General features: G+C 35.1%; 1 protein-coding gene across 2 annotated transcripts in view; it reads right to left on the bottom strand.

Annotated features, from left to right (window-relative positions):
* Positions 1–402: 402 nt before the first annotated feature.
* Positions 403–21,311, bottom strand: part of NDFIP2 (Nedd4 family interacting protein 2) — a 532,803-nt gene continuing 511,894 nt past the window's right edge. For both annotated transcript variants that reach the window (XM_068676816.1, XM_068676826.1), the window contains 5 exons: positions 19,076–19,163; positions 11,048–11,172; positions 7,940–8,006; positions 4,047–4,152; positions 403–2,194 (listed from right to left, as the gene is read on the bottom strand). In XM_068676816.1, coding sequence (XP_068532917.1) covers positions 4,049–4,152; positions 7,940–8,006; positions 11,048–11,172; positions 19,076–19,163 — 384 coding nt within the window. In that variant the 3' untranslated portion in view covers positions 403–2,194; positions 4,047–4,048. The remainder of the gene's footprint in view (positions 2,195–4,046; positions 4,153–7,939; positions 8,007–11,047; positions 11,173–19,075; positions 19,164–21,311) is intronic.

The raw sequence follows: 21,311 nt of genomic DNA, 5'->3' as shown, positions 1-21,311 counted from the left end.
AGCAAAAAAATAAAAAAATAAAAAAAAATAAAGGGGGGGGGGAACAACTGAGTATCTGTAGGAAGCTTTCCATAAAAACATAGTAGAGCAAACAAAAAATCAGTCAGAAGACTGCTATTTAATTTAGGAAAATTGATACAGATGGAAAATAGTACTAGCTGACACTAGTAAACATAGAAAAGGAATCGATACTGCATGCTTTGCACAGTTGCATTAACTCATTAAAAGAAATGTTCTTAAGTACTGTTGCCATAAAGCACAAGATGAAAAGGAGAAGAGCAGAGAATAGAGATTAGTAATTATTTTGCCAACTAATTTGTCTGTAATGCCAGAAGTACTGCAGTGTGCAATTTTCAATGTGAAACCCACCTCCACACCCAAAACAAAAAGCCTAAGTCTTAATTAGCAAAACAAAGCAATGTTTTATTATCTCCATTTCTTTTTCATAAGGACAATGAATGCAAAAGAACACAGAAACAAACAGCTAAGTTTAGAAGGAACTTCCAATCAGATATTGAAGATAACACAATTTTATTTTCCATAAAAAGCTGGGAAGTGAAGGTGCCCCTAAAGTTTTAGTCACTTTCAGTACCTCTGAAAGTTTAAGAAAATGAATAATGTAACCAGTTTACATATGCATTTTTAACATTCATTATAGATACAAAATTGAATACAGCACTAGCTTAAAACAACATAAACCTCATTCTTAATGTTAGTAATAAAAGGCAAAATTCTAATACAAAAAGAAAAACTGGAGGAAAGTATTTGTAATTTTTCCCCAAAGGTGCAACCAATGTATTTTGCAACTGAGATTCCAGTTGTACAAAGGACTGAGAGATGTGTTCTCCTACTTAGGTAGACACATAAACCATTAAACATTAAAGGAAATCAAATGTGCATGAACACAAGAGAGTACCCCTTAAAAGAGATGATATTTATAGGAAAGTAATGGTATAACTTAAATGAATACTGAGAGAAGTGCAACACACTTTTTCCAATTTCAGAGCTTTAAAAGTAAGATTTCCTTCATAGGCTATTTCCAAGGTTTAGCTTAAATTAGTTTATTCTTACGAGATAGAGTATTTATTCTAAACAACCATTCTAAGACAGCTTTTTTTTTTTCATTATACCCTAAGAGTGGGTGTTGAGTTTATATTAAACTGGAGACTTCTTAAACAGAGCCACTGTTATAAGTCAGGGGATACATTTGCAATACTCTGTTTCAGGAACAAAGGTGCACACACAAGGATCTAACTGCATAACCAAGGGCTACAGATGCAAGGCTGTCCATCCCTGCTAACATGAACTCCATCTTTTAATAGGATCGTGCATAAAAATAAGGGCTTTCAGGATCAAGCCCAAAACAGATAATAAAAATCCATGTGAGGAAAGTTGTGACAAGACAAACTATTCAATGCTTTTACCTCCAAAATTACATCTAACAGTAATTATACCCTTAATGGCCAAATTAACAAGAAAATATGTAGTCACATGAAGATTAAACATAATTTGGAGAACATGCTGTTGCAAAATATATTTTGCTGTAATTCCTAAGAAGCAACTCAAACAGTAATTTATGCAGAATTATTTACAGGGGACTCAACATGGAGCATCAGCTTTAAGTAAAACAGTATACTGGTTTGAATTTGATAAAATATTGATGAGTACAAATTTGTGACACCAAGGAACACTGGGTTTTAGTAAACTTAACAAAAAAGTTCTACATAATTATATAATTAGATGAATCTAAAATATAGAAAAAACTGCCTGAACTGGTTAATCTGAATCATTTAATGCATTTCATTTTACTCAAACTTCAGGTCAACAAGTCAGTGGTACACACGTGCTGTGAAACAAGTTACCACTTACATCTGTCAGATACAACAATCACAGATTAACCAAATCTGACTGTACCTAATCTATACTAACAGATGGTTTGTTCTTACTTCAGCACTATCTTTTTAATAAGCACATATGCAAATGTGCTGAAATAAAAGGCAGCAATTATAAATATTTACTAGAATGACCACAGTGGGCACTTGAGCATAAGCCATCCTGTCATTCATTTTTGAAGCTGTATCTTCACTAATTTGTCTTCTGTTTTTAGTAGTCTTCTATCCTATTAACTTGGAGGGTTACAGATCATCTGGAAATTTCACACTGGTATAGGAAAGGAATGTCTGTTCGATGCAGTCTGAAGATAAAGAAAGAATCGTACTTCAGTTCATTGGAGTGATTAACCATAAAGCAACACTACTAAATGATGTTAAATGTAGAAGCAGCAAAGAACAGCCTTCCCCCACCCATGTTAGGATGGCACAAAAAGTGAAAATTTACTATTATTTTGTCAAAGCTACATTTCCTAGCACCAACCTCAGAATATTTTATGATTTTAGAGTTAACATTTGTTGTTTATTAAGAGTAGTAGACATTGTGCAGGAAGTTAACAGGCTACTTAAGAAAAAGGCCACTGAAGTGTGATAGCAATTAATTTGAACTTCTCGTTTCAATACTTAAGACACTTCAACAAATAGTATTTAGGTGTCCAGCTCTCTAAGGAAACTCCATACCCTTATCACCTCGTACATCCCGGTGGTGAGAAATGCTTATAGCTAAAAGAAGCCATTGAAGTCAGGTAGGACAATTCATTAACATCACTCAATACTGACTAAGGCCTTACTGTTTTGCCCTAAAACAGATTTTAAATAGCAGGAGAATAAAGAATCACAGACCATGTTTTCTACACCTCATTCTTCTCTACAAGGTACAATTTTCAAATACCGCTTAGTCCTCATGATTTTTAAAATGTTTTTACACCTCATTATACTGAAAGCTAATGGATATACAGATGTTTTCATACAGTCTCTATTCTATGAATTTCAGCATTCTGAAAGGGTTACCATATTACTAATAAAGTGAGAGACACGTTACTCTTACAAAAAGGAAATGCTGCCATACAGGTGCCATTTTAGGTTGATTACTAAAATGCAATATACTATTATTTACGTTCAACTTACACATTGCTTTGGCAAAACGACACATTAAAAATAAATATGTCACAAAGACATTAACAGGTTCATTCCATGATCAAGAACAATTACTTATTATTGCTGTTTTTATATGTATATCACTGTCTTATATAAAAGGAATCATCTTTTCTAGGCAAACACCGTTTCAGTGTTTTTCAGACTTCCAACAACATGTCACTGGTTACCTCATCTTGATCCTGCGTCCAATCTTGCAAAAAGTTAAGAAAGTCTGCTTTATTACAAACAACACTGCTTCACAGTTAAGTCAAAAGATGGCATTTAAAACATTTTAAGTAAAATGCAGAACAGTGAAGATGCTACATTACTTATTTCTGGACTTAAATTTAACTCATCCTGCAGTTTAACTTAAGAAGTTAAACACAAATGGAGACCTTGAGTTTAAGATAAATAGAAGTCCAATAGGTCCACCTAATGGATAAAACATTTTTAAAAAAGTGGGTATGTGCCAGACTGATTAGTCAGCTACCTGAAGGATATATAAAGCACATTGTTGCATACACAATAATCATCCTTGTACAAGACTATCTTAAGCCAGTCATGTAAAGAGAGGCAATACTTATCTACTGTTTGCATGTTCAGACCCATGTCAATCAGATTTAATATGCAGGCAGGTTGGTGCTTCCTAGCACACTGACAACAGGTTGACTATTAAAGCCAGTTTTCCTACACAAAGTACAGTATCCTGACAGGATTCTTGCATAGGATAAACAACCAGTTCTGCTTTGTTTTTGTTACTGAACATTAGTTCCAGGGAGGACATGGGGCAGCAACGAGGACACATTGTTTATTTTCAAATTTAATGATTTCAAGAGTCTTAAGACAGTCTCAAGTACATGTAGAACATATGCAACATTCATGACAGATGTTGAAAAATCATGCAACAGCAAGATGTTCTTGATGTGTGACTCAAGTTTGATTTTTTTTTCTTTATTGAAAGTATTGTTTTCTTCTTAGTTTGCCTGGGAGAATCTCATCTCAATACTAAAAATTGCTTACCTTTAGTACAAGAAAAAAAATCTTGTTCTGTGAGCAGCTGCCATGCTTTCAGACATATTTCTAACTTTAAGATAATTGACAAAGCCTCGAAAGAACAGGAGAAGTCCTGGAAGTGTAGAAAATGCACAAAATTAATTATATCAACCTAAAGTACCCTACAAATTCTTAAGATTATTTAAAGAATTCAGATTTTATAAAAACAGTGAGATCTTTACACATCACTCACAAATTTAACAAGCAAGTCTTCCACTTTGATCTTGTGTGATATAAGAATATATCGTTATGGAAGCCTTTTCTAAAATTTTGCACTCATTCTCAGTTTACATACCATCTGCTAAAAAGACATGAAAAAAAAATAAAGGAAAAAAAAGAAAAAAGAGATATGTTCCACATTATCTCCAAGCATGCTTTGGAAATGTTTAAGATTAAAAATGTACTGCTAGTCAAGAGAAAAGAAGAAACAAGTCAGTACAAATTGTTCTAGCAACAAGCCAATGATAAATTATAGGAGATTACGACTTGAGATTTAACCATCCAGGAATATGCACCTGACCAAGAGGAGAAAGAAGAGCAGTCAGTTCAAAGAAAGTTACTCAACTTGTGTTATGATTTATTTGTTAACAGCACAATTTAAATTATTTTTAAATGTTTAAATTTAGCCGCATTTGAAATAATATCTCTGCTCTAATAATAAGAGCAAGAGATAAAGAATTGTCACACAACTTACAGATGTAACACTGGAAATAACTAACATATGATTTTTTTTTTTTTTAAACCAACACAGATTCACACACTGGACACTTCAGCAAACAAACCCAGAAAAACACGCTGTTGTATAATGAACAGCTCTCTTTGCTCCATTCTCTGCTAAGTAGACTCCAACAGATTATTTTACCTCTGTCAGATTTTCCCTGATCCAACAGATGAATTTGCCCAAAATGTTGGGGTTGAAATCTGAATTATACATAAAACAGAGAATCTGGAGAGCAATTTATCCTAGAACAGGTTGTACTCTCTAAGCAGGTCCCTGTTTTTTTTTCCCCACAGTTGAGCAAGGGACTACTGCCAGTGGTTCAGACAGAAAAAAAAACAAAACAATTTTTAAAGGTCCAGGGCAGGGCAGATGAAGAAACTAGGGTGTTTCCCTTAACTATAAATGTCATGCTATTCATTTGAGAGCTCATTTTTGATTTTGACATGCATCAAAAAATATGGTATTGTTAAATATTTTCAAAGTTTATGGAAAAAAGAGACCCCTAACATTTTTTCATCATCTAAGACTGAGATGTTGGTACATTAAATCCTTGTACTTTCTTACAGCGCATCTGGTGTTTGCTCATAAGACAACACTCTGGATAAGATCAATATTCAGTTGAGTTGAATCCACCAGGAAAAGTCTTTGGTTAGCTTAGCTATGCACCTCGGTGTTTAAAAAGCAATCTGACCACAAACAGAAATTTAAGTTTATCATAAATACATCTGCACTAGATAACCCAATTCTACATGTAGAATTATTATACAGGGATTGGGTTCATTTATATGTTTAAATGAACATGTAGGTTCCTTTAAGATATATACACATATTTACTGAGATTCCAGAAGTTCAAATGAAAATCCAAACAAAAGTTAACAAATTTAGCAAAGGATTACATCCTGTTCTCTTACATCTTAATAAACAATCTCTATGGTTACTCTGGTATTTTGCTATGTGATGCACTTTTTCTTCCTGCTGTCCCTGCTGAGACCCTGACTGTTTCCTATGCTCATTTATTTTGTAAAATAGAAATTGGCAAGCAAAAAGCATTTACTTTTTTTGCTTCTTTAAACCCAAGTCTCCATAGGACACACACCAAAGAATAAAAAAAAAAAAAAATCCAGATAATGCTCTGCTAACTTTGACCTACAACAGATACATTTATGTGATTAAGCTGAATTCTGCATGGAGAATAATGTAGTAGGATCTGGATCAAAAGTCTTCTACCAAAGCTGCTACACTGACATTATCAGAGATAGCCCTACAATCAACCGAAAAGCAGCTGAAACAGCAAAAGGTGGACAGGAAGATTTTCAGGTGCCTGAAAGCATATTTTCTGCATTACACGTGCTGGGAAAACAGTCCAAGTTCAACCCATACTTTTATGTTTCACTGTTTAATGGAGGAGGGAAAAAAATACACCACAGAAAAAAAAAACACTTTCCATTGTGTTCCTCAAAAAGAAACATTGGCTAACATTTAAATTTTAAAATGAGAATTGTCTCTCTCTCCAATTTGTTCACTGTGCATGACAGGTCTTTGGAAGTAGACCATTTCACATTTCCATGAAGTGTGAGCAAATTTTTCCAGACTTTAAACGAAGTGAAGGGAACATAAACAGATAGGTGAACACCAGAAGAGAGAAAAAGATAGCAGTACATGAGCTCAAGTATGTCAAAGGATCATCCAAAAGAAAGACTCCAGTTTATTCACTATGAAAGAGACATAGGATATACTACTTCGCATGCTCTGATTGGGAAGTTATCTGAAACAATGAAACACAGACTTGGTTGGCAGAACTCCCATGACTTGATAATAGTCCTTCATTTCCTGCTAAGTAGGTCTATGGGGGTAAATCCTCCTCTAGCATTCTAAAATGCTGTTGGTCTATGTCATACAAAATGTTTGTAAGACAAGGGAATGCTAACTGCTGCTATGCTAACTAACAGCGCCTTTTATTGCAAGCTTGAGGTTAAGTAAAAAAGTCTTCTAACAGTTCAGGCTGAAAATAAGGCTTTCCTAAATCTAAGTGATCTGGCTTCTGAATGTGAAAAGTGCTGTGAAAGACTAGTAAAAAGAACTACAAATGCACAACTTTTTCTATATGCCTCAAGTAGCCAACAGTAGAGCAAGCTATTAAGAAATCTGATGAATACTCTTAAACTGTATTGAAAGAAGGATATGGAAAACTTTTTTTTTATTATTATTAAGGATTTTTGGCATTTATTGTGAAACAAATAAATCAGAAACAGTCAGAATCTCTCTCTCAAAAAAAATTACTCAACATTTTACTCCAACATTTGTTGTAAACCCGCAGCTGAACTGACTCAAAGGGAAGACTGCCATCTACTGAATCAGCAGCAGCTTACAGTTTCCAGAGCAAGAAAATAAAATGGATAGCAGCATTCACTCCTGTAAAAGCATATCACTCCAGACTTCACATTCAAATCACAAAATCCATAGTAAGAAAAAAAATTATAATGGTTGGTGTTTGAAATATCAAAATTAAAAACAGACAGAAAGACAGAACTTGATGTGTATAAAGCTTTGAACACAGGCATGCAGACCTCTTCAGAAAAAGCTGACGTCATGGAAGCACTGTGATCAGAAAGCATGAAGCCATTCTCTTGTCTGACTGAGTAACTACTGATGCAGCATGCATTTCAAAGGAGTAGAAAAGGACATTTCATGACCTGTGTACAAGACAACTGACTCCACCTTCCCAGGATCAGTCACATTTCATAAAATTTAAAACTTGACATACAAGCATATATATGTAAGTACCTGGTATCACTTACTTTCACTGCGTTCTCTGCATAAAGCCTAGAGGTTTTGTTACACAATTCTGCACCCTTAGATGAGCATGAGCAGATTAAAAAGCACAAGCTACAAGTCTCAGGTATGTACGTAATTACAAATGTAGAATAACACTTTGAGTTGGATGTTATTTAGTCTGCAGTCCACACAGTAACACTACGGTAATAACCTGGTGAACACTAAAGAAATAAGAACAGTATACAAAACTATCAAAAGCAAAAGAAAAATATATAGCTAAACACCTTACAGAACTCTAGCTACACGGACATGATATACCTTTCAGTACTTCATCAAAACAGAAATGTTTTCCATTGCCACTTACCAAGTACAAGGAATATCCACCAAAGCCAGTACTGTCCATTGAAATATCCAGTAAAGTAATCTGAAAACTGGAATTCATACAGAAGAGCATGAATTTTTTTTATTCTGTAGCAAGAAAGATGACTAAGACACATTTAATGCTTTATGCAAATACAGGAAGCTGAGGAAAAACTAAATTAAAAAATACATATATACTGTATTTTCCTAAAATAGAAAACTGGTATTTGTGCCATAGTTTACCATACAAATAACACTTCCAGTACCAGGTGGTCTTTGGCAAAGTTATTTCAAAAGCTCTAAGATATATATACACATATATATACATGTATATACATGTATGTTGCATATATTACTTGCCAGAATCATCTGACATTTTCTATTATAATGAATCACCACTGTCAATTTCCTACCCCCCACCCAATGCCTGCTGTCCTGAACACATTACGGCAGCCTGCTGCTTTAGATATTAACACCAAAAGCCACATTAGTTTAATCTTATCAGACAGGGATGTTCTGCTGACCCCTCAAAAGAAGAGCTTTTGACCTTCTGTATACCCCCTACTGTTAATCGCTGCCAAGAATACCAGCCCCATAAAGACCCCCAACTCATTAAAGTCTTTTCATTTTCAAACCAGCATTCAGTTCCCAGCAGTGAGCTGAACGCAACTAAATGAACCTTGAAGAGGCATTTCAACTGTTCCTGTTAGTGACCATGGTAGACAGTTTTGTCCTCTCTGATGTGGGAGGCAGCTGGAAGGCAGGGTGTGATGGTATTGGAGACAGGTATCTTTGCCTTTACCAGACTCCAGACTGCATGCTTCACTGATAAAAAAGGCTAATCAAATGTCTCCAAAACTCACACAAGAAGTAGGAATGCGGAGATGTGTGAAAAGTTGCCAGAAGGAATAAAATAACCTACTTAGTAGCTCTGTACACTTTTCATACACTTCCCATCCTACTATCATTCAGTATGTTTACTGCATCCTGCCACAGCACACCCTATTTGTCATATCCAGTGCACTTCTGTAGTTACCAACCAAGAAATCATGTGATTCAGGCATTATTTTGTCTAAAATAACCAGAGCTGATACTGGACAACATATTCAACCAAATAAAAATCAGAGCTGTTAAAAGAACTGTTAGGTTTTTGTTCCCCTCAAGTAACAATGCGTTGAGATTCACGTTTTCTTCACAATAAAGCCAGATCATCAGGCTCAATAAAAAAAAAAAAAGGTAAGGTAAAGAAACAGCATTGCCAAGTTGAATGAAAAGAACAATTTACACTATCACTATATAAATACTAGCATATCTATTATTCAGCAAACTAAGCATTTTGTATTTTGACCGTTCGTTAAAAGACCAAATGAATATTCAACTGCAAGAAAGTTTACTGCATTATTAATCCCACTTCACCTGGTAGCCAATATTGTAAATTTTCTTAAGCATGTATTTTTTCTTTTTCCTTTTTTTTTTTTTTTTTAAACTTACAGTTTCATTTAATTGGAAAGAAGATGTATTAAAACCACTGACCAATCAATTACTCGCCTAACATGCATTACTCTAACATTTTTAAGCAAAAGAAATCATTGCTGCAAAATTCACTGAACAACAAAACTATGTTTTTGTTTTCTAGAAAACAAAACAAAACACTTTTTTCTGGCTATGTAAAAGTGACACAGAGAAAGCATATGCAAACTAGAACTGTTTAGACAGTATATAGTGTCTACTATAGTACCACTGAGCCTGAGTGAGAAAGTTCAGTGCAAGCTTTTTGAAAAGTTTGAAGCAAAGGAAATACAATTTTATGTATAAATGCACACTTGCATGTCACCATTAAAACAAAATTGTTGGCATATATCCTATGCACAGGATACAGCACAGGAGGTTTATTATCTTGACTATGAAGAAAGCAGCCCCGAGGTCTTGGAACCTCGGAACAGCTCTAATATTTTGAGATTAGTAACAGACTATACACAAGATTTTAAATGCAGGCTATGACTCAGTAATTCTTTAAAGAAGTTTAGCATGTATTCATTTTAGTGGTTGTTATGAGCACATTCTCAAGTAGACAGGAATAATAAAACTGACACAATGAGCAAGTTCTGGCCTCTGTTTAGTATGCCTCGAGGAAAGTTCAAAATAGCCCCAATGGATACACAGTTGAAAAATTCATGTCTTCATGCCCATTGAGATAAACTCCATTCCAAACTCCAAATTCCAACTAATTACACCAGAACTGCATCTGATCTGGTAGGATTCCTCTGCCCTGGGGAAGCAAAAAACTACCTCTCAGCTGTAAAAAGGATGCAGGATGTGTGCCATAAGGACCAGGTAATCTCTCCTCTCTACAATCCTTGCGCTAATTGTACTAAGAGCCAATCAAGTTAGATTACTAGCACATACAGAAAAAAAATAATTCAGAGTTAGCATGGTATAAAAGATGACTAATGACCAAAGATCCTTAGACAGGATGAGGTTTTAACATTGTGTCTCAGATGCGTAGAACTCAAGTTCAGAAAGAATTACCAACTTCCACCTAGCATCCACTTAGTCAGCTAGGGAACTTCTAACATACCTTTCCGAAAAGCATCTAGTCTCACACTAAAAGCATCGAGAAATTGAGTATCTGAGCTAGTAAAAATGCAGCCACATATTTGATTTTGACTCGATTTAGTATGTATGTGCTTTTCTTTTGTCCTGTAAGATACAAGTGAGAAATGCTTTTGTTTGCTTGTTTTTTTTTTTTTCCCCTGACAGACTGCACCATTTATGTTTCTCTTTTAGAATACTTTCTGAGTAATACGATTGACATTTTTGGTACTTGCTCCACTTCTGCGTGATTTTTAAATAATAAGAATGAGTCACTCCATTTATCTTAACTGGAAGATCAACACAAAATGATAAATCAGATAAAGACGGATTCAGTTTCATTCTTCTTAAGCACTTATGAAAATATAGTAAGTAAATTCCCTACTAAAGCGAAGGTTAGAGAAAGTTCTACTCACTCTGTTAAATGCAGAATTTAATATAGTTATTTTTAATTCTTTTACTATAGATGCTTGGATAAATTGTTATGGCTTGGTTCTACAAGCAGAATCAAAAAACATACCCGTACAATGAGAATCCATTTGATCAGGGAGAGACCGAATCCACAGATTGCACCATACCTTCCAGCTATGGTATTTGTTATACAGAAGGATAAACAAAATCCAATCCAGTTGAAAATAAATGCCACTATAAAATAAAAGAAACAGTAGCTTCTGTTAATCTGCATAGCTAAGCAAACAGACTTAACATTAATTTCACTTATAAACTAATAAGGACATGCTTACACAGTCAGTAGGAGTTCCATTCTGGTAATTCAAGACTTCAGAGATTTACTTTGAACCTAGGTATTCCCAATGGTATAGTCACTTAATAATAAAGAAAATGGTAAACAGGCTGTAACCTACTACTTTAAACAAGAGAACATTACAACATTGAGGAAAGTATTACTTTGCTACAGAAGTCTGACCAAATGACGCTAGATAAGTAAGGTAAATGCAAACATAGGGCTATAGCATACAAATCTGAATTAAAACAAAAAATAAACCTTGCTACACTTTTATAACCAAAACCAGAGTTATGTGCACACATAAATGCATGTGTCAAGGCTGCATATTCAGCTTTATCCAGTTTGGATAAAACAGAATAAAGTATCTGATCTTGCTCTTTAAACACAGTATAGAGATGAAGATAAACTGAGAAGCTGCTGTTTTACTGGTTACTGTCTTCTCTTTTAGATGTATGTCCAAGCCCACAAACGCAAAATTCAAACAGTCTGTAAAACTGAAGTGGAACTGTAAAGAAACTGATGTTCCAAAAGAAATTTTGGAAGACTCTGCATCATCGCCACAGTCGTTTTGTACAAGTGAGAAGACATCTTGCCTAGGGTAGCGATGAGAAAGCTTACTTTACGATAATTACAAATCTTCAAAACAAAGAAAAACTTTGAACAAATGCTAATAAAAAAAAAAGAGTAAGCATTTTATCACATAACAGCTACAGCACAGCATGTTGGCAATCTTAATGTTTGCCTAGCTTCCCAAAATAGAAAAGCTTTTACGTTTGAGAAAGTTTGGATACACTGTCCTGAATGCAGGATTTTCCTTTTTAAAGCAAGCTCTCTGAATTTGACATACTTTTAAGAGTAACAGATTTGGGAAGCTAGTTCTTCAGCATCTGACTGTTCCTGCCTCAGCATAACAAGTTACTGCTCTCTCCCATCCTCCCTATTAGTCAAGCTACAAAGGGTGACGGATCATGGCTCCACAGATAGGCATGCCAAAGAGGACAAAAGACAGGCAAGTTTCTAATGGGCTATGGGAATCCCCATCATACTTACAATTTTAATGTGTACATAAAAAGATAAGGATTTAAAGTACCTAATAGCTATTTTTGCACATAATAAAAAAAAAATCCCAATCAAAGTATATGAAGGGGAAAAAAGTTCTTATAACGAAATCTGAACACATCAACAATTTTATCGTCCTTTCAAATTAACCTAGAAAAACATTCAAAATAGAATCACTGGATGAGTATTAGACATCCAGTCACTGGATGAGTATTAGAAAGGTATTTAACCTTATGTTATTTGCCCAACTCTTGAAAGACAAGGAATCATCTTCCAGTACAGTTCACAACAGCTTCCCTCCCCCTCCCCACCCTTTAGTCAGCGTGCTGTTCCATCAAGTTACAAACTGACAATGAAAACAGGAAAGAAAAGAAACTATATAAAAGTTGTAAACTACCCAAGTTCACATATTGCAAAAAAAAAAAAAAAAAAAAAACTATAAATATTGAGATTTGTTTTCTGTATAAGTTTCTGTCCATTTCTAGAAAAATTCTGCAGTGAGGACCTAATCAAAAATCCATGTCTTCAGCAATATGAGAAAATCATTACTTCTACCTCTGTAAAATTTAAGCAACACCCTAGGGAGCTTCCCCCAACATTTCCTTGGCATTGCATCACCTTAACAAATGCTGAAGTCAACGTGTTTTCAATATTTCCTATTGCTTTTTTTCCCTCCCTTGTGTCCTATCTCTACTTCTAAAATCATCTTTATTGTCTCATTCTGTTTAAAAAAATAATAATTCTTTCCTTGCAGAAATGCATCTGCAGTTTCTGAGCAGACTGCAACAAATTATTATTTTTTAAAAATCTATATTCAAACTGCTCTCTGCATCAAGATTAGGCTCATTTATCTATCTTCTTCCATCATAGTTTCCATGTATATCCTCTGTCAGTGATGCAAATTCTCTGAGTTTTGTGGCCTACACTGCATCTGGAAAGAGTTACTAAAGTAAATTTATGTAAAATTTCTGTCTCACATAATTACTGCAATAAAAGTTGTCTATATCTTTCATCTCCATATTGCCGTTGTTAAACCATAGCATGAGTTCCGCACCACACCAAGAGAGAAAATAAAATGAGGAGAAACTAATGGAACAAAGTACCTACTGCCTTCTCTGTCTGCAAGATGAAGACTAATAAATCGTGCAAGCTTCTTGTTGCAACAGATGCTACCATCTGCATTCTGTAACAAAAAGTGTTTCTGAGGTTGAAAATTAGGAGAAATTTCTTCTCAGAAAGAGTGGTCAGGCACTGGAACATGTTGTCTAGGGAGGTGGTGGAGTCACCATCCCTGGGAGTATTTAAGGAAAGGTTGGACTTGATGCTTAGGGACATGGTTAGTGGATGACATTGGTGGAAAGGTGATGGTTGGACCGGGTGATCTTGGAGGTCCTTTCCAACCTTAATGATTTTATGATGCCTGTCCTTGAGATGACTAACATTCAGACTCCTATGTGAGCTCAACTTCCTACTACTGGCCTCTTCCCCTCAATAAATTTAAGACAGAAGCAGCTTTACAAGAGGAAGAGGGATAAGCTAAAGATATTTTTTTTCTCCAGTAAAGTCTTCTTGATATCGTGTAGTGCTCACAACATCTTATTTCTTTCTGATTTGTAGTGCAAAAAAACAGTTGAAATACAAAATGCAGGATGTTCTAAATGTTACAGAAGTTTCAGAATTTGACATTTCAAACAAGGTCATCCATAAACTATTTGAAAAACCAAAGCCCTCTTCTGAGGGGCAGGGATCAGCATATTATTTTTGATATCAAAAATAATAAAAAACAAATGTTTTATTCATCTGCACTTCCAAGAAAAATGGAGTAACACAATCCAACCTGGTTTTGCAAACAACCTTGCATCATTGGAATTTTTTATACTGTAATAGACATAGGGCAAAGCAAAGATTACGTATGATGCAGTATACTTTGCCTTTACTATTTTATTAATCCATCAAGAGTACCACCTCTTTCAAAAAAAGTTTTTTTGTGTGTGTAAAAAGTTGATATCATTTTTATAAGCTCCTTTTAAGTACTGAAAGGCCATGATAACGTCTCCTAGAGCCTTCTCTTCTCCAGTCTGAACATTCCCAGCTCCCTCAGCCTTTCTTCACAAGAGAGGTGGCTCCAGCCCTCTCATCACCTTCATAGTCCTCTTCTGGACCCGCTTGAACAGACCTACATCCTTCTGGTGCCAGGGGCCCCAGACATGGACACAGTACTCCAAGTAGGGCCTCACAAGGGCAGAGTAGAGAGGGACAATCATCTCCCTTGACCTGCTTGCTGGCCATGGCCCCATTGATGCAGCCCAGGACACAGTTGGCTTTCTGGGCTGCAAGCACACACTGCTGGCTCATGTCAAGCTCTTCCTCCACTGGAACCACCAAGTCCTTCTCTGCAAGGCTGCTCTCAATGAGTTCTTCTCCTAGCCTGTACTCATGTCTGGCATTGCCCCAGTCCAGGCACAACACCTTGCACTTGGCCTTGTTGAACCTCATTAGGTCCACATGGGAACACTTCTCAAGGTTGTCCTTCAGATGGATCCCTTCCTTCTGTTGTATCGACTGCACCACTCAGCTTCTTTTCATGATACCAAACATAGAACTGGTCTGAAAACACATGCTGGTTCCAAATTTTAAATACAGGTCAAGTCTATGACATGATTAAAATGGCAACTATATACACATAATGAAACCATGCTCAATTATGTCCTTTATTCCCTGCTTTGTCTGTCCAAATACTTGTGTTTTTTTTTCTTAAATATACAGCAAACACCAAAAAATCTTAAAGTTTCATACCTTGCCTAGGTTTACATGCACCACCAGAAAATGCTCTTCCCACTCCTGCATAGAATTTATTCCATTCCTGAATTGGTATACATTTTTCCTCCTTCCATAAAGAAAGAAGTGATTGTGTGCGAAGGTCAGCCAGGCTCCCCTGATGATCAAAGGAATTGTGCTTGTTTGCATCTATCTCCTTCCAACATTTGCTATTTCAGTCAAACGACTTCCCCTTAGTTTCTCTTGCATGACTAAGGGAAACCGCAAAGCATTAATACACGCACAAAGAAGTCAGGTTTCCTAAATTCACACCAAGGAATCCTCCCACTGGCAATTTAGACCATGCTTACCATTTCTCAGGAAGCATACAACAAGAGGCTGTGCTCATCTGGGTCTTGGGCTACAATTCTGCCTCCCAATTTATGCCTGCTTGCAATGCCCCAGGTAGATATCCTAGCTTTTTGCAATTTATTGTTCATTTGATCCATCTACTAGGTTTGAAAACAGCATGGACATTAGTTTCTGAACTACTGTTATGGGTGTTTTCTGTTCCAATATAACATCTTGAACTAAATTTACATTTACATTTCTCTGTATTGTGAGAATTTTTTTTGCTGTTGAGTTGTAGATGTGTTTAAATTGGCTGGCCACGTTATTCAAAAGTGAATCACATCTCCAGATGAAAACTTAAACTTAAGCTGTCTCAAAAATTTTTCTCCTTTTCTACCTCCTTATCAACCCATTTGTGAGATTCGAATTAATATTTAGTTTTTCCAGAGCAAGGCCCAAAGCCCTCTTCCATGGTTTCAAAAAATCCAAATGAATTCCACAATTATTTTGGGGTGAAAATGCTGGTAATATTCTAAAGCACTCCTTAAATACAAGGGAAAAAAACTTTTATTACTGTCACTTAGCCAGGATAAGCCAATCGGACATGATTCAAACTTCCACTATGTGCACAGTAAGTAAAAAAAATAAAAAAAAACATTTTTGGGCATGACAGTTACTTGCTCTGTCACCATTACAGCCACGTTCAAAATGATAAGAAACAGCTCACAAGTTCCTCCTTTTTGTTATGCATACAAAAAGTTACTCTGAGTAACGCACCTACTAACTTCTTTCACTGGCATTCTGAAAAGTTTATACTATGCTGTATAAGGCACATCTGACTAAAATACATAAATGAAAAATATATTAAGTGGTCTGGTGGCATAATTTGCTGCATTGACTTCATAGATTAATTTAGCGTCACATTAGAAACTGACAGACACTAGCCCTGACCATTGGAGAGCAGATTATTCACTTAACACAATCACAGATTTCAAAAGTGACAGCAATTTCTTAAAACAGTTTCACCACTTAAGCTATAAAATAGGTCGGTTTCCAAATTTTTCTACAAAGTTTCTGAACAAAGTGTTCAAGCAAGAAGCACACAAAACCCAAAAACATTTTACAAACACAGAAAAGATGCTCAAAATACCTGCTCATGTAAAGGGATTTTATTCTTTAAACTATATTGTCTCCTTTTATTTAGTTATGCTGAACACAACGGTATTTTTTTCAACTTAGATGAGAAACAGATTTGTAATTTGCACGCACCAAGATCCAAAATGACAAAACAGAAAAGACATCTGGCCACTAGATGGCCTCAAGACAAATATTTTTGCAATTTAGGCAGCTACCACTAGATGGTAGCTACTCATCACTAGTTGATTGTAGCAAGTAGGCAAGAACGGTAAAAAAATGTATTTGATTAAACTTTGGCTGAATAAAATGAGGTAATAAAAAGTAAATTCTGTTTTTATATTTAAAATAAAGGTAATAAACCCCCAGGATCTTACTACAAGTGTTGTACCTAACAGTCACAGAAAGGATGCAGGAGAGCTTATCCAGAATGAATCATTCTTTCCACGATTCTCTTACTACACCACAGCTCCTGATATTGTTGTCCTGAATTTTAACTACATGATGAAATTTACTCTAGATTCTCAGTGTTCTGCCACCTTTACTTCCAGCATTTAAACATATTCCACCCAGGGGAAAAAAAAAATAAAAATAAAAAAAAAAACAGATAGCTGTTCTGAAAATTTCACTTCAACTCCTGCTCCCTTAAGTCTACATAAATCTAACCTTATTAAGTTAAGCTCATTTTTATTTAATTCTCTAATCTCACCATATAATGTTCATTTTCCAAGTTTTTTTCACGTCTATACATGCAACGAGTTTTCATTAACTCCTCATACTGTGAACACAAACACCAAGTAAACTATATAAATTCCCATACATAACTGGTATCAAGTAACAGTTAACACAGAGACCAATTAAGCATATGTTTTTATATATACCTTGCAACCTGTTTTATTTTGAAAGCACTCATTTTATGCATTTCATTCAAAGCTGATCAGAGTTGACAGTTATATAGTCTCAAAATGATCAAGAAAAAAAAAATATGATCTACAGGGTATTTTTGACAAATATGCAGAAGTAGTGCTCCGTGCACTCTGTCTCAGACAAATGACTGATTTGAAGAGGAAGAAGCCAGTTCATCCGAGTTAGCCTCTCTCCATTCTTGAAGATGTGTACAAGGTTCTGGGTGTGCAGTTTTGGCCAACTGCATTTGAGTATCATTGGAGTCTTTGCTTCTGCATAGCATGAATGTTACTTCTACCATATTCCTAACTGCAAGCTAACAAGTCTGTTTTAAGCTCTGATAAAAAGGACTTAAAAACATTTTAGACCCAAAAATTCACCCACTTGACCTCCCAGTGCAGTGCTAATGAAGGCCTGGACCAGGACTTGCAAGAGCAAGTTCACACAATAAAGAACTTCCACAGTTAAATACTAGGTTAAACACAAGACATTGCAGCACATAGGGCAGGGGAAGAAAAGAAAAAATGAATAAAACCCTTCACCCCAAGAATACAAACCCTTTTTTTGGTCCAACCACAGACAGAGGTCAGACTACAAAAGTCACTTTGTCACCATACATATATATTTGTATATTTGCTATGAGAGATATAAAAATTATAAAAAATTATCCAAAGATGCAACCCCCCAGTTATCCTAGTGATTTATATATCAACACCAAAGAGCTTTCATAACCTGTACCTCTAGCTTTTAAATCAAGAGACTACAAAAGACATAAAAGGTACATGAACTAAAATGAAATGTAGGTTGAAAGACAAAGGGGATTTCAGTAGATAACCAATCAGGTCTCATTCTGATGAATGCTAAAACGAACAGCGGCATCCCCCACACCAAAATTTCGTAAAGGCTGCCAGAGAAGCATTTCAGAACAGGGAAATATCTTTAGAAATGATAAATAAGTATCCAAGTGGGAAAACAAACAGCTTTTTTCTACAAGTAATTTCCAGTGGCTAAATCCAAGTTTGCTCAACACAATAGGTAAGTTATAAGACAAGGCATGCACAACATACACAGGGCCTGAATAATTGTAAAAGTAGCACCAGCTGCAATCACATATTACCTAAGACAGTACATATTTATATGCTAGTGGTTAGTTTAACCTAAAAATAAGTGTGTCTGGATTTGTTCCATAATTAACTTAATTCACTACACTGACACAAGTAGCTTTTATATGGCACATCATTTCTCTCTAAAATTTCTAAGACCTGATGGCCAGATTTCTGTGATCCAGCCTTTAAAGGTTGTAGTCAAACTAGAAGATGACAAGATTACTCAATTCACAGTTAACAGTGCAGTCTTACTGCATCTCAGAACATTGTGATTTTTCGTCCCCTTATCTATGAAAGGTGCCACAGAAAAATAAGTGCAACACACTTGCTACATCTGGAACAGTAAGTGCTTACATCTCTGTACAGGTAAAAGTAATAGTAATTCATTACAGTACATTAATTCAGTTTATCACAGTTATCTTTCATATTCCATAGAAATAAGGTAAAATTAAGATATACCTCAATAGGTCTGCAATACCAGATAACTTACTGAAAAATGCCAACATGAAGATGCCATCATTGCCCACTCTAAGCTGATCTGCATCACTGAAATCATCTCGTGGTGGATACTCTTCTTCCTGGATTTACAGGTTAGTGATAATTTAATTAAAAGTTTATTCTAGAATAACTATCTTTAGGACTAAATTATTTTGTTTCTAAATCTAGAAAAGAATTGACATTTCTGTAATATGTCTATATCAAGGAACTCCAGAATAAAAATAATTCATATCAATAAAAGAGGCTTATTGGTGCTTATGTTGACAGAGCCCAGAAGTAAATCAAAATTGCTGTAGAAGATACATACATATCATATATTCATCTTAAATGAGAATAGAAATTATTTCAGATGAGTACTTTAAAAATCAAAACCAACAGAATTCCCCTTTCTTATTGAAACTATCTTGGTATTCAGCCAAGATGTTAAAAACTTAGAGCATACTATGTAATGATTTTATCCTTTTTTTTTTTCCCTGACAGAAAGGCCTTTTAAAACTTTACAAACTATGAAGATTTAGAATAAGGTGTATCTTAATATTGCTGATGCAAAAGCACAGCACTAATCAATTTATAGATTATCCAACAACCTGCTGCAAAACAGACATAAAGCAAAGAAAATCTCTAGGGACACTAGAGGGCATGAGTACATTAGGATTGTTTTAAAGACTTCTAAACTCAGAAAAGACAATTCTTAACTTACACAAAAGTAAACAGAGATATCAGTCAAAACAATGCATAAATTTCTCTGGTCATGTCAAAATACTAGATCTTAAAATACGGAAATTATGAGTTTGTTTTGTTTTTCAGTGCTTGATTGTCAACAGGACTTGGTAAATCTTATGTACTGTTCTGTAGGCTGGGAAAGTTTTCTGTATGACAGCTCTCACTAAAGAGAGCATGATGAAAACTATAAAAAACAGTTAAACAATATGTTAAGTAAACAACAGCAAAACAACACAGGATGATACAAGTCAAATAATGCTGCCAGTAACAGTAGCAATCTGGTCTATACAGAAGCAGGAGTAATATTCTTTGACTTTTCCTGTACTTTTTCTCCAACTGATGATCTTAGTGACTTAGAACTGAGGTAAGGCGTATTCTATTAAAATAGTAATAAAAAAAATATTTAATCTTCCTTGATAATTTATTTTGCTGATTGACCCAGATCAAACAATTACTAATGAAATAATGTAATTCTGATTTTAACACGTTATTCACTGACTGCACCAAATGTTACTTTATGCATGTTTTATCCATATATATAAATATATGGATATATTCATAACTAAAAGGGCATTAAACAGTCACAATGATCTAGAGCTCTGTCATGGGATTGACATATTCACCTTTGTGAACAGTGCAGATTAATCTACCAGGGTATAGTGATTACAGTTAGAAGTATGCTAGAACAAACTGTACCAACTCCAGGCAGCCAGCACTACCCTTCATAACATGGCCGTGAAATTCCAGCTGCTCTCTTTCCTTTCAGATTAATTAACCAGGCCTCTGTATCACAAGGTATTTTAAAACCATTGCTTTTCCAATGAAATCACAAAAAGCCAGTCAAACGCAATCTTAAGAAGCCATAATTCAACTATATACACTTTCAAATGTCCCTAAATGGTCATCTTAAATGATTATGAAAATATTAGTTTGTTTAGCACAATTTTGCTACAGCTGCAAGACTGATGGGGAAAAGTAAAGGAAGGACTGAAGATACATTAAATAAAAGACTACATTTGAACATGTTTATATCAGAAACATATGGCTCAAAAGTTCAGACTATTTTCAATTTTAATTTCAAAAGCTCTGTAAAATAACTTTTTTTTTAAATAATTGGCTGGCTACTGTTCTTCATACTGGCATTTCCATATCAATTATCAAATTTGCTCTATGCAAATTGTTCCCTCTGAAAAACAAGATTTGGCTTAGCTACAGTAACAATTTTAACAGGTTTCTCTATATGCATGTTGCTAAGGCTTACATGTGTAAGAAATGTGAATCAATAAATAATCCAGGGACATGAGAACAGGCATTTGCAATAAGCATGAACAACTTATTGCACTCTATTGCAAAAGACAATGATAGTAAACTAAGCTCTATTTACCATCTCCAAAAATTGGCATATTGAAATTATCAGAATCTTTAACAAAATGAAATAGCTTCCTAACATTAAACCAGATTCAGCCCTTGCTTACATCACTTAGTATCTGGTTTTACAGTCAGTC

This window comes from Anas acuta, chromosome 1, assembly GCF_963932015.1.
Source record: "Anas acuta chromosome 1, bAnaAcu1.1, whole genome shotgun sequence".
Classification (NCBI taxonomy): domain Eukaryota; kingdom Metazoa; phylum Chordata; class Aves; order Anseriformes; family Anatidae; genus Anas; species Anas acuta.
This window is presented reverse-complemented; position numbering and strand designations above follow the sequence as displayed.